This window comes from Biomphalaria glabrata, chromosome 5 (genome assembly GCF_947242115.1).
Source record: "Biomphalaria glabrata chromosome 5, xgBioGlab47.1, whole genome shotgun sequence".
Classification (NCBI taxonomy): domain Eukaryota; kingdom Metazoa; phylum Mollusca; class Gastropoda; family Planorbidae; genus Biomphalaria; species Biomphalaria glabrata.
In genome coordinates this window covers 37,143,535-37,156,466 of record NC_074715.1, presented here as the reverse complement: position 1 = coordinate 37,156,466, position 12,932 = coordinate 37,143,535, and the positions used below count along the sequence as shown (strand labels likewise).

At 30.3% G+C, this 12,932-nt stretch overlaps 1 protein-coding gene across 6 annotated transcripts in view; it reads right to left on the bottom strand.

The window, feature by feature from the left end:
* Positions 1 to 3,728: 3,728 nt before the first annotated feature.
* Positions 3,729 to 12,932, bottom strand: part of LOC106059804 (uncharacterized) — a 30,317-nt gene continuing 21,113 nt past the window's right edge. For 5 of the 6 annotated variants that reach the window (XM_056028478.1, XM_056028473.1, XM_056028474.1 and 2 more), the window contains 6 exons: positions 11,847 to 11,915; positions 11,655 to 11,732; positions 11,449 to 11,520; positions 11,055 to 11,120; positions 10,146 to 10,169; positions 3,729 to 7,663 (listed from right to left, as the gene is read on the bottom strand). In XM_056028478.1, coding sequence (XP_055884453.1) covers positions 7,292 to 7,663; positions 10,146 to 10,169; positions 11,055 to 11,120; positions 11,449 to 11,520; positions 11,655 to 11,732; positions 11,847 to 11,915 — 681 coding nt within the window. In that variant the 3' untranslated portion in view covers positions 3,729 to 7,291. The remainder of the gene's footprint in view (positions 7,664 to 10,145; positions 10,170 to 11,054; positions 11,121 to 11,448; positions 11,521 to 11,654; positions 11,733 to 11,846; positions 11,916 to 12,932) is intronic. The other variant, XM_056028479.1, reaches the window with a different exon arrangement.

Genomic DNA, 12,932 nt, shown 5'->3' with positions numbered 1-12,932 from the left:
AAGAGTTTTAAGAGTTTTAGTGAATTGCCGTTAGATAAAAATTATTCCAATGTTCTACTTTGAATGACAGCATTTTCAGATGAGGTTTTGAAACCAAGTCGGCTTTACGAACATATAGCAATATCCAAAAATAATTTAAGAATATTCATGAACAATTATAAAAATCTACTATTAAAACAATATTAAAAACAAAAAACAGCAAAATAGGATATGTTTTAGTGGCCTCATAAGTCTTATGATATTATTTGAAAATTGATTAAAACTAATTTTTAAAAAAACAAATGTTACACAAAAATATTTTTTTTCTTTAAGTGATGAAATATCATTTCAAACTTATCTAGTTATGTAGCATATGACGACATGTAGGGAACCATCAGTGGTTGGACAGTAGCTTCATAAGTAATGTAGAATAAAGAACAGATCTATTCATTATTCACCTTTGGAGTTATGATTCACAGGCAATGCTTAAAGTTTAGCCTGCAATTTCATTTCTATTTTAATCTAATTATAAAAATTGTAAATAAAATACAAACCCATGCTGAAAATGACCGAAAATAATCTCATCTTTCAACAGTTTTGTGAAACAAATAATGAAAAAGATGTTAGACTCTTGTTGTAAACTGAAGTTCACTGGATTTCGAAAGAGTTTGTTATTATTGCTCATTTTGTTCAGCTCTTAAATACAATTCTCATGTTGTTTTTTTTGAGAAACAGGAAGATTTAGCGTTTGGTTGGTGGTGACTTAAAGCAGGCTAAAAAAAATGTTTTTTTATGGTAGGAATTTAATGCAAATGAATGAAACCAACCTCCGACTGCTAGGAAAGAAATGTACTCTCATTGATTATATAAAATATATCAGTTTTACTTTTATTGAGATATTAAAAATATTTTAAAGAGTTTTACAATGTCACATAACTTGTTTATTGACAAATGAATTACTGCTTAAGGACATCGATATCTATGCAATTCACATAATAATGCTCTAAGGATTTAAATTTTTAAAAAATTGAATATAAATGACAATTATTAAACATCTGTTACTGATGTTCAAATTGAGTTGCAGGAAAAAATAGATTTACAAAATTAAGTCTTCAGTAAAAAGAATGTTAACATAGGAGGCACAACAGAGATGTGACTGCACTTGAATGTTTCAGTAAAATTCCAAAACTGTGGTCGAAAATGGAATTGTGTTATAGCGTTTCTTTCAACATACATTTACATGGTAAACCTAGATTTAGTGCGCAACAAACTTAATAAATAAGCAAAGAAATAGACTGGATGTAGCCCTAGAAGAGACCTTCACCTTGCTTTGGCTAATTTAAAGCTTGAAGTTTTTAATATTGTCAGACTGCAGGAGGCACAATAGTTCCCATTAGCTTAATTTCATTGTGTAAAGAATTCAGCAATAATAATGTTTATATTAAAAATAAAAATAAATTTACAATTAAACCTGAAAACAGTAGGCCCTAATATTCCAAAATTCTTAGGATTTGAAAGAAAGTCATGACAATCAGATCTATTAATGTGTAATCGCTGCAAATTATTTGACACAATTTTTGTATAATGATAATATCCCCAATGCCTTCGATTCCGAAGATTACGGCTGAGTGCAGTTTTTCACATAACTACGCACCAGTTGTGACCGGCATATTTTCCCGAATTTCGTGCAGACAAAGCCGTTGTCTGCTGGCGGTCTATTTAAGTTTTCTTTCCGTCTTTAGCGCCTGTCTTCAAAAATGGCATTTCTTTTAGTCTCAAATGTTTGTCCCGCAGCTTTTATGAGAGCACTTCAACTGTTTCTCTCAGAGGCCATCTGCTGCCAGAGAATGCTGCCAGTTACTTTCCTCTATGCCAATGAGGGCATCTTAATAGCGTTTGCCGGGGGGGGGGGGTACCTCTGTAACTCCGTCCTACTTAAAGCTCATCAAAGAAGTTCGACTTTGGCATGCTGTCTTCTCCCATGCGGGATAAGTGTTATTGACAGCATAAAAATTTATAAATAAATGACATTATGTTCCAATTTGCCTTCTCACGCTTCTTTATAAGTGTTTTTCTTAGATGGGGGTGCTGGCGGATTTAAAAAAAAAAAAAAAATAGGAAAAGGGGGCGGTAGGCCAAAAAAGGTTGAAGACCACTGGTCTAAACTTTTAATAAATATCAAAGCTGGTAAGACTAATGAAGCATTATGAAGAGCTTATTATTGGTAAGGCTCAAGAATATAGTTGTGTCATCACAGCCAGAATTCTTATGACAGTTCAGGTAGCCAACTGCTCATACATATATTTCAAATATTGGTAACTAGCTGTACACACTGGCTATGCCATTAGATTTGTTCCCAGACTTGTTATTGATCATTATGGTCGGAACACCCCTTCTTTCCTTTTTTTTTTTTTTTTTTTTCGAATTTTAATAAAAGGATCTCATTTAAACGATCAACCATACTTTTTAGCCCATAAATTAGTGTAACTGTTCTAATGTCATTTCACGTCCCGCTCACTCTTTTGCTCTCTGGAAACCCCATTTTATTTTTATTTTTTTTTACCTGTGCATTGTAATTCCTCCCACATAAACTTTTGACTTATTTAGAAAGAGTCACTTCATAATGCATCTCCCGACACATACACACTCAGATTTTTGGGCCCATTAATTTTATTAGCACTGCTCCCCTCCCTCCCCCGTTGGTAGTGAGCACCTAGGAGGTGTACATTTCATGCGGATATGTAACGACAGTTTTAAGAGATTTCGTGAGTCAGTGGTATTTTGTATTTTAGGCAATCATTTTTGGTGATCTGAAAGGAGGAAGGCATTACAAAGATTCCACTGAAAATGTTCTGGTGCTTGTTTTAACTGGCATGGAAGAAAGCCTTTTAAAGGCTATGACTTATATAATAATAATTATCGCTTTTATATAGCGCTACTTTCATGCTTATAGCATGCTCAGAGCGCTTTGGTCCAAACTCATTTGTGGCCCAGTTGGGGGGAGGGGGGTATCTAGGAGTAGGTTTTCCGTGCTGCCTTTAGGCGCTCAGTAAACACAACTCTGCCCGAGTCGGGTGTCGAACCTTGAGCCCCCTTCATAGGTAGCCAAGACAAGCCAAGTTAAAGCTAATTTGTCATTAAAGCATATTTTTTTATATGTTAATATCTGCATTTTATTTTAGTTTTATACTCACAAATAAATCTATAATAATTCTAAATTTAGAATATGATTTAACTAGTATTATTTGTTTTATTTAAATAAATAATCCAACCTATACCATAAGCAGTGTTCTGCTAAATTCTCTGAAAATGGGAAGTGTTTCTTTTAAGAAAATTTATTCATAAGTTATGAGAAACAGCATTTACCCCCGTTTCTTGTGGCAAAATCCCCAAATATCTCTTAAGGCAGGCTTCAATCACTCTGTTCTCGCTAAAATATTTTTAGACTATTTGAAATTTTGAGAAAATAAGTTAACAGTTAATAACATAGCTACTTCAAATACCCTTTATAATATGCATATGATCTAGCTTCTATAAAGATCCAATATTCAACAATGTGTATCAAATATAGTTTTTTGGTGGTGAGATACACTTCAAAGTAAATACACTTTCATCACATTTGCTATCCTTTGCAACATCACTCTTATCTAACAAGTAGGCCTACCTTCACTTTTTTTTCCCCCATGTGCCTTATATAATTAGCTTAAATACAGATTAGAATAGAATGAATATAAAAAATAAACTCTTGATTAATGTTACTGATTTAATTCTTAGTAATAATTGGAAGCAATGCACGCCTAGAGTGATAATATCAACCTTTCAGTTATATAACAATACAACAGTATATTTGAACATTATGTTAATAGTTTACACAACTCAAATATATAGACTATTGGTTCTTAAGTGTGAAAATAAAGATTATATGGCTTAATATATATATAGAGAAGACTTTAAATAAAAAGATAAATAGTATTAAATATTAAAAGTATACAATAATTGAATGAGATTACATTCTCTTCAGCGAAAAATTTTAGACTACAAGGCAACATTGGCTAGCACCTTCAAAATACAAACATACAAAGAGAAGACTGAAAAGATGGTTGATATAAATTATGCTAATTGTAGATCATGAATGTGAATAATCTGAGCAGCTGCCTGTACTTTCATAACATTTACAAGTAATAGTGTATAAAATAGTTGTAAATATTTTGTTACGCCAAAATGACCATGACATTCAAATGGGCTAAGTTGCTGAAATGTAAATTATTGCAAATTGCAATTTGATGCCCATTCCCATATTAAAGGGAAACTCCTCAATAGTTTTTCAAATTTGAGTTATTGACATTTAAATTCTGTGTAATAGTAAATATTTTACCATTTTGTATTTAGATGCTTAAAAACATTTATATTTAATAGATTTAACAGTATATTATTGCCATCTAAAACAAAGGGGTTCTTTGAGCTCTTGTTTTTAGGTTAGGCATGCGTCACATGCTGAAATCGAATCTAGCTCTAACCAATTGTATCGCTTCATTCTTACAGTGGTTGTTGGGCTTAGTGACGGCCTAGTTCATAGCTAGTTGGCCTCCTTCAGTCATAAAAAGACTATAGTTCATCTCGAACAAGCGATATGAAAGCCTGGGCATTGTTTATGGTCAGAACGATGTCGCCCATACAGCTGTTCCCCTCTCCATGCAGCTGATGTGATCAAAGAAATGGAATATCCTATACAGTTTGGATCAGTTGTGCCGCATGTTCTGCCAGGCTGTAGCACAGTGTGTCACAATCTACCTAAGGGTCACCAGCTCCTGATTTTTCCTCAGGGTTGTCTATATATATATATATATATAGAAAACTAAAAGCACTAGGATAACCAACTCATCTACACCCCACCCTGACTGATTCTAACAAACTGGTCAGTGTTAGGCTAGCCTAGGCTATGTGTAGTCAGTCATGACAAGACAACCAAGCAATAGTGTTTGTTTCATTTTGAGTAGTCAGGCGAAAATATACACACTGTCGTGGTTAGTCAAGAATATGTAGATTTACTCTTAACACTTTTTTTTTTCTTTGCTTACAAGATCTAGATCTAACTGCATAGACCTAGATCTATTTCTTTTATGATGAAATTGTAAACTTTAGTGAATGGTTTTCTGTTATACAGTAAGACAATAGATTAAATTAATAGGTTTGTGTGATGTCACATAGAAACCCGGTGAAAATCTGACCATTTTGAATGCATAGACAAATTACATAAAAAAAACATCCATTACTAAGTTATTATTGAAAATAAAATAAAAAAACATTTATTTTCTGTAAATCAAAACAGATATAATATCAAATATTGTCAAAACCATCGAAGTTTCCTTTTAAAGTTACAAAAGTATAATTTGCTCACATGAATATGTCATGTTTCAGACCTATATCAGGTTTGATCCCGACTCTTTGTATTTTGTTTACACAATTTTTTTTTTCTCAATCAATTCCACTGAGATTAACATTATGACGTACTTTTAATTTAAAAATAGATCTGCAATGTGCATAAAAAATATAAGGAAAAACTTACATCCAACCCTTAACTTAAGAATGTATTTGCTAAGAGAAGAATAGCTAGTGGCACTATTGACTATAAAACTATAAAGCTTGATTCTCTCTCTATAAAATAAACACAAATGTGAAACAAAAGCGAAGCAGCTGAGTTTTTAAAATTGATTTATAGGTACATTATGCTAGTGTATTATAATATACTCAAGCTTATGCGCCTAATCTATGAACACACCTGCTGATTTGTTCCCATATATATTTATTAAAATAAAAAAAAGCTATAAAATTTGATTTATGGGATAATTGAAAAAAAATGACAGAAATTCTACCTTTGTAAGATAGTTCGAGCAGCAAAAATTATTTTATTTACATAACCAAAAAAAATAATCTAAAAACTGTTGGCCAAAAGGCTAAATGTTGATATCAAAGTAAAAAAAAATGTCACATGTTTATAAATATTGAGATGCTCAATAACTGAGAAAGTTTCAAGAATACAGTGGATTTAATAATGTATACATTAGTAAAAAGATGGTAATGTTAACAAAAGTCCTGATAAAAGTAAAGAAAGTATAAGAACCTTTGTTTGAAAGACTTAGGAATTTTTATAAGTTCAAGAAAACAGTTGAGACTCATTAAAGTTATTCTGAAAACAGTAAAGATTCAATAATGCTGTAATGAAAACAGGTCAAGATTCACTAATGCTGTTCTGAAATCAAAAGATTCACTAAGGTTGTTCTGAAAACAGTCAACATTCACTAAGGATTTTCAGTCAAGATTCACTTAAGATTTTCTAAAAATGTCACATTCGTATATAGCCACACACAAAAACATTTTCTAGGGAATGTGTGTTGCTATACACATTGATAAACACCTGACTTTACGATCTTTCGTATGTCACTACAATATGAATTGTGGCTTAGTGAGATGGGTGATCCAGTTAAAACTAAAGCATGGATATTAAAACCTAGTAGATCTATATCTTGATGCTTACAGCTTGAATTAGAAAAATATATAACAAAACTCTTATTACATGAAATAATGGTATTTTATATATGTATACATATAACATATATAACTATATTATTTTGTTTAAGGGTTCAGATATCAGTTTTATAAAAACCTTGAGCAAATTAGCTGAAAAAATAGTTTTATTTACAGGGCCAAAATATATTACACAAAGTTAATATAACAAAATCATCTCAAATCAAAGTTGCCATACACAGTCAAAAAAAAAGTATCAAGAAAACAAGAAAGTATTCAGTTTTAGTGAAAATAATTATAAACATTATATAAAAAAACTTTTGGGATGTGTAAAATATAAAGAATAGACTAATGTATGCCTTAGGTAATAAGAAATACAGCTATTTAATAGTATATAAACTACTAAAGTATGAAGTTTTACAGATATTCAGCTAGCTAGAGTGAATCTCTGATATGTGTGGGTTAATCAAGAAAAATAACTTTAAAAAAAAGACAAAAAAAAAAAAAACCAACTATCAACTAAATTTCAATGAAAAGAAAGTTGTATTGTTTTGCTAACGATAGGACAAGTCCTAAAGGTATAGAAAGAAGGAGATGGGGAAGACTTAAAATCACCTAGAAGACTAAGAGTAAGAATAATATGGATGGCTTCCAAATAGGATGATGATGATAAGAAAGCCTCAGACAAAAAATTTAGGGAACACTTGCTTGCAACATTCGGTACATTCAGAATTAACTACCACCATATATATTTCTATATATATATATACATGTCTTCTGTCCTTACTTAGTTGTTAGTGTTAACTGAAAGCAATGGCTGAGTTTCTAAAACAATCTTAGGAATGGAGGAACTATTTATTGGGGTCACTGACCCCTTGTCTGTTTTAGAAGGGCTCTTTTCCGCCACTCTGTCCACCTTAAAGCGCCCAGTTTTAGGGATGTGGAATTTTCCAGACATAGCACGTGGTGAAGGTAGACGATGGATGGTTAAGTAAGTACTGTCTGGAGTGGTAACATCTAATGAAATAGCCCTGTCTGTTCCAGATGGGTGTTTGCGTCTTCTCAGCTGAATACTATCATCTAACTGCTTGGGGCTGACAATCTGAATTGTTTTATAGACTCTATCATCATCGTGTTTATCATCATTCATTAAAGCAGACTGAAACAAAAAGAAAGAAAAACATGATAACCATAAATATTATTTCTTTAATTAACACAGAAACATTATTTTTTCCATGCATTTAGAAAATATTAATCTATATATATAATTCTCTTCATGGCTCAACAGTTTGGACACCAAGAAGTAAAGAAAAGATCACTCTTTTATTTCTACAAGTCGGACTAGAATTACCCCACGTAATTTTAGTGGCGAAAAAAAAAAGGGAGGGGGAGAACAAGAAGAATTCACCCGTCATTAAATAGCAGGGCCGGACTTAACCATTGTGTGGCCCTATGTGAAACGGATTTCACAGGGCCAAGTTTGGGTAGGGATATGGATAATAAGTCAAAATTAAGAGTTTGTATTAGAAAATTAATTCGTCTTTGCATTTTATTCATTCTTTACTACATACAGAATAACTTTATGAGCCTTGTGTGTAACGAATGTAACGAAGTCATACAGTATATCATAAAAATTATATTTCCTACATGGATCACGCTCAATAGTAAGAATTACTGAATGTTTCACTCTATCTACGAGAATTGTTGACATCAAGTAATTCTTCATTGGATTGAGGTGCCAGAAGTTTCTTTCACAATTCCACAATTACGTGTATTGCATAATGCCGCTTTTTTATCGCATGTAGCATTGGGGGGTTTCCATATTGAATGACACCCCAAAAATGACAATTTTTATCTATATATTTCATGAAATTTTATGAGTTTTCAAAAGATTTAATAATTTCTGAGATTTCTAGCACTTTTTCATATATTTTGCAATTTAATTAACTTTCCAGGAGCTCCTGGTAAATCAGGAGGTCGTGGGAAATCCGTTATAAATTATAAAATGGTTTAATTTAATAATTTACACCTAGAATTAGTGCAGGTCCTATGAAAGTGCGGGGCCCACTGCAATCGCATAGGCTAAGGCCGGCCCTGCAAAGTAGCGGTGTATGCTACGCTTTGGGTTGACTAGTATATATATATATATATATATATATATATATATATATATTGTTCTTATTTTCTATATCCAATTGAACTAAACACAAAAAAAAAACAAAAAAAAAAAAAAAAACATGTGTAAATTGGAAAAGTAATAGCACAGCTACTATTCCTCTAAATCAATAATTATTTTCATTATTTGTTCTCATGGTATCTGTTGCTAGTCCATATTTTAGTTTTCATCTTTTACAGAATTCAGCCATTCTTAATAAGGTAGACAATTCTTGATTTGGAATAAATTTGTTTTAAAAATAATTTTCAGTGCTTCTTATATATTAAACAAAAGAAAACCTAAAAAAAAAATAAAGAAATAATTCTTCAGTAATTAATAATACTTTTTTTTATCATTTACTATAATTTATGTTAATGTTATTTAAATTTAAATATGGTCCAACAGAGATCAAAAGAATTTTTTGTTCACATTGATTTAAGCATTAGCAGCTAGTGCCAAGATTAATATGCTGTCACTACAAGGAAAAGAAAGAAATGTTAACGTATTCTGAATTGATTGTTATTGTTGAAATATAAGCAATAAAATTTCCTTGATCAGTCAACTTTGGAAGGTCTTATTAACAAGATTATTCTACCCCAGTCTCCAAATTGTAACAATAATAAAAAACAAACAAACCCACAAATATCAAAAGACTATAAGATAGCGAAACACACCCAAAGAATTAATTAAATTTGCAGTTATTTTGTAAGACTTATCCTTTGCAACTAGTGGAATGAGAAAGGCTTCACTCAGCATTGTGTTTGAGGAAGTGATGCCCAGGGAGAGAGAAACAATCCATAAAAGCAGAATGAGAAAAGCAAGAAGATTGGGAAGCCCTGTCTCTTTTACCCTTTAAGTTATTTGTTAAGTATCAATAATAAAAATTGACAAGACCAATCTCTTTGTAAAAACATTAGTGAAGTAGAAACTTTATTAGAAAAATAGATGACAAAATAATCATATTTGCTATTTAGTATTAAAGGAAATAATGCGATAAAAACTTGATTGGAACAAATTAAATTTTTTTATAAATTATTGTTGAGTTAAGACACATTTAAAATACTAGATGTTAAAAAAATCCTGAATTATTATAAGTGCTATAAAAAAAAAAAGAAAAAAAAGAAATGGAACAGTACTGTACTACATGAATTCAGATACTAAATCTACTTAGTAAAATAATGAAAGGACTTATTTTAAAAGACTCAACAAAAAAAAAATGAATGAGAGCAAACTGCAGAGACAAGTATTGGAGTTGGAAATAACACCATGTCAGGTCTTATATTTTTTTTAGAAATTATTTATCAAATTATGGAAACACACCTAAGAATTTCACTACCACAAAAATGTCAGACATCATGGTCATGTCCAAGATATAAAAAAAAATGTTATGAAAGTGCAAATGATGTGATATTATTGTGAATGTTGATTATTGGAAAAAGAAATATCTTGTAAAATGTTAAATTCCACTCTTAAACAAACTATTTACCCCAGTCCATTTTTTGTTATTTCTCTGTTAATACATAAATTTTTAAAAAGTATTAACAATCTAATGAATGGAGTAATTTGTATTTTATTTTATATGTATTAAAATAACTTCTATTTTATAAAGAGCACATGGTTAATGCAATGACATAATGTGATGATCTTTAAGAGCCTTAGGGACTGTAAAATAATAGTATTACTATCTTAGTGCACCAAAAACATAATGTCAAAAATCTCATTTATTTATGAGGTTATTTTAACAGAATAAGAAAAAAATTACTGTAATAATATTTGGATAAATTGAGAATAAACTAGCCGAATAGAAAGACTAAATACTTTATATTTCTATTATAAGTTAAAACACGAGTTTCAAGTTGTGATTATTTACCTTATGTAAAATCTATAACAGTTAACTGTATTAATAATTTAGAAAACAATTTACTTGAATTTTCATTGAATTTAGTCTCTTCTTTTTTCAAGAGTTAATTGGAATTTCATTTGGATAACACTATATGGCCACATATAAAACAAACAGTTTGATTACAAAATTAACCTTATTATATTTTTTTGTGACAGATGATAGACCATTATAGATAGGGTATATGGTATGGCCATGATCTCTTGGTTTACAAGTGTTTACTGACTAAAGTAAATAAATTGACTTTTTTTTATACATTTATTCCAAAATGAAGATAATCAAGTCCTAGACCAAACCTTCTGAAAGAAGGCAGAGGATGGCACTGAGAAGAGTTCAACCATGAGTTCAACCATGATGATCTTGATGACAGGCCAGAGGGTTACCTAACGACTAGGCAACCATCTAGGAGACATTAGAAAGATATCATTGTCTGTGACATTCAATATCAGAACATTTTATGACAAACAAAGTGAAACAGCAAAAGTTAAAACATACCCAGCGCTTTGGTCTGTGAGGCATGTGATCAATAATCTCCTTCACATCAGCACTTTCTTCTACTTCCTAGAACAGAAATAAATCATCAATAGAATGTCTTTTTATGGTCTTCTGAGCGGATTATAAAAATATATTCATAAATGCTTTTTCAGAATATCTTCAGAGTGGGTTTGAAAAAAATTTTGTTTCTAAAATATTTGTTTCTTTAACCATTGCAATATGTTTTGAGAACATAAATTTTGATGATTGTTTTAAAGGTTCATTTTGGTGTCCTTAATTTTTGCCATCAATTCTCTAATTCACTGACAATGTGCAAAGAAATATTTTTTACATGTGATATGAAATTCTTTATTTCAGCTGACAAGTACAGAGGAAGACACATCTTTACACTTACTTCCACAATTCTATGAAGTTCATCTTCATCTTCATCTGAATCATCTTCTACACCAAGGTCATTTTTCACAGTCTATTAGGGAAATACAAAAAAAAACTTTTAAAAGGAAACATTTTTGACAACACAAACAGTAAGATTAACAAAATAATAACAAATAATAAAATCAACATTTAAAAATTTCTGTTTGAAAACATCTATCAACTTACCTTGTATTCTTCTAAAAATCTTTTACCAAGTAGATAAGAATCTTGACCTTTAGTAGTTTGATAAGATTCTCTAGCAATCTAAACAATAAATAATATACAAATTTATTTTTTTTCACACCAGAATATAAAATGGATTTAAAATCATCATGGTCACATCATTGTGTTAAATTTAAAAACTATTAACCACTGTACCTTGATATCCTCTACGAAGAAATCATGTTCAGCACTTGCCACAGTACGAATGGGTGCAACTTCTTTGATCTGGAATTTAATTTAGAACACACAAGTTTGAAAATGATTTATAACATAACATGAAGGTATTAATACTGAGAGGAAGAAGAATCTCAAATACTCTACAAAAACTGAGATAAAAAAAATAGAAAAATATCTGTGCTTATAATATTTAACAGGAACAGTTTTATTGAATTACAAAACAACAAAGAACAAAGTTTAATGTGCCATTTCAGATGTATTCTGATAAAATTTCAGTGAATCAAAGGTAGTTTTTTTTTAATTCTGTTTCAAAGTTGTCTTTTATTAACTTTCCATACTAAAAATGTAAATAGAAAGAATCAAATTTGTAAGGAAGAAAAATCATCCCATTTATTGAATAAATGTATTTCCATCACCAATTGTGAATCTTTAATACTTAGAGAAGACATTTTAAACAAAAAATTTGTAAATGATTTTAAACAAAAATGTTGAGTAAAAGATCAGAAAAATGTAAGATGATATTTAATAATTAGCAGTTCACTTCAAATATAGTGCTTTCATTAAACCTTATTTTAAACAGGAACTACTGATATTTATGGTGTCCTTGAATGTTATCAGATTGATATTTATCTTTTTTATTTGTTTAAAGTGAACCAGTCATATAAAATCTTGTTTTTGATTAACATATTGAAAATTTTACATCAATGTGAAAAAAATACTTTGTACATAAATTGTAAATGGTGGTTTTTTTTATATTCACTGATTTTATATATAAGCAAATCCATTTATTTGGTCATATATTTTCATCTTTTTATAAATGAGATAAATATAAAAACTATTAATTATCCAAACCGTAATTCAAAATTATAATTACTTTTTTAAAAATAAGTTTCTACATTTAGAACACATCATACAGGCAGTTCAAAGGGCTCACTGTCATACCACTTGAAAGTGTTTCAAAACAGATAGTTGAAACATAAAAATAGAGCAGTGGCTAAGCTCAGCTCAGCTGCATATATATCCAAAAAGTCACTCTTTTAAAGCTATCTTGTTTCACAAACTATG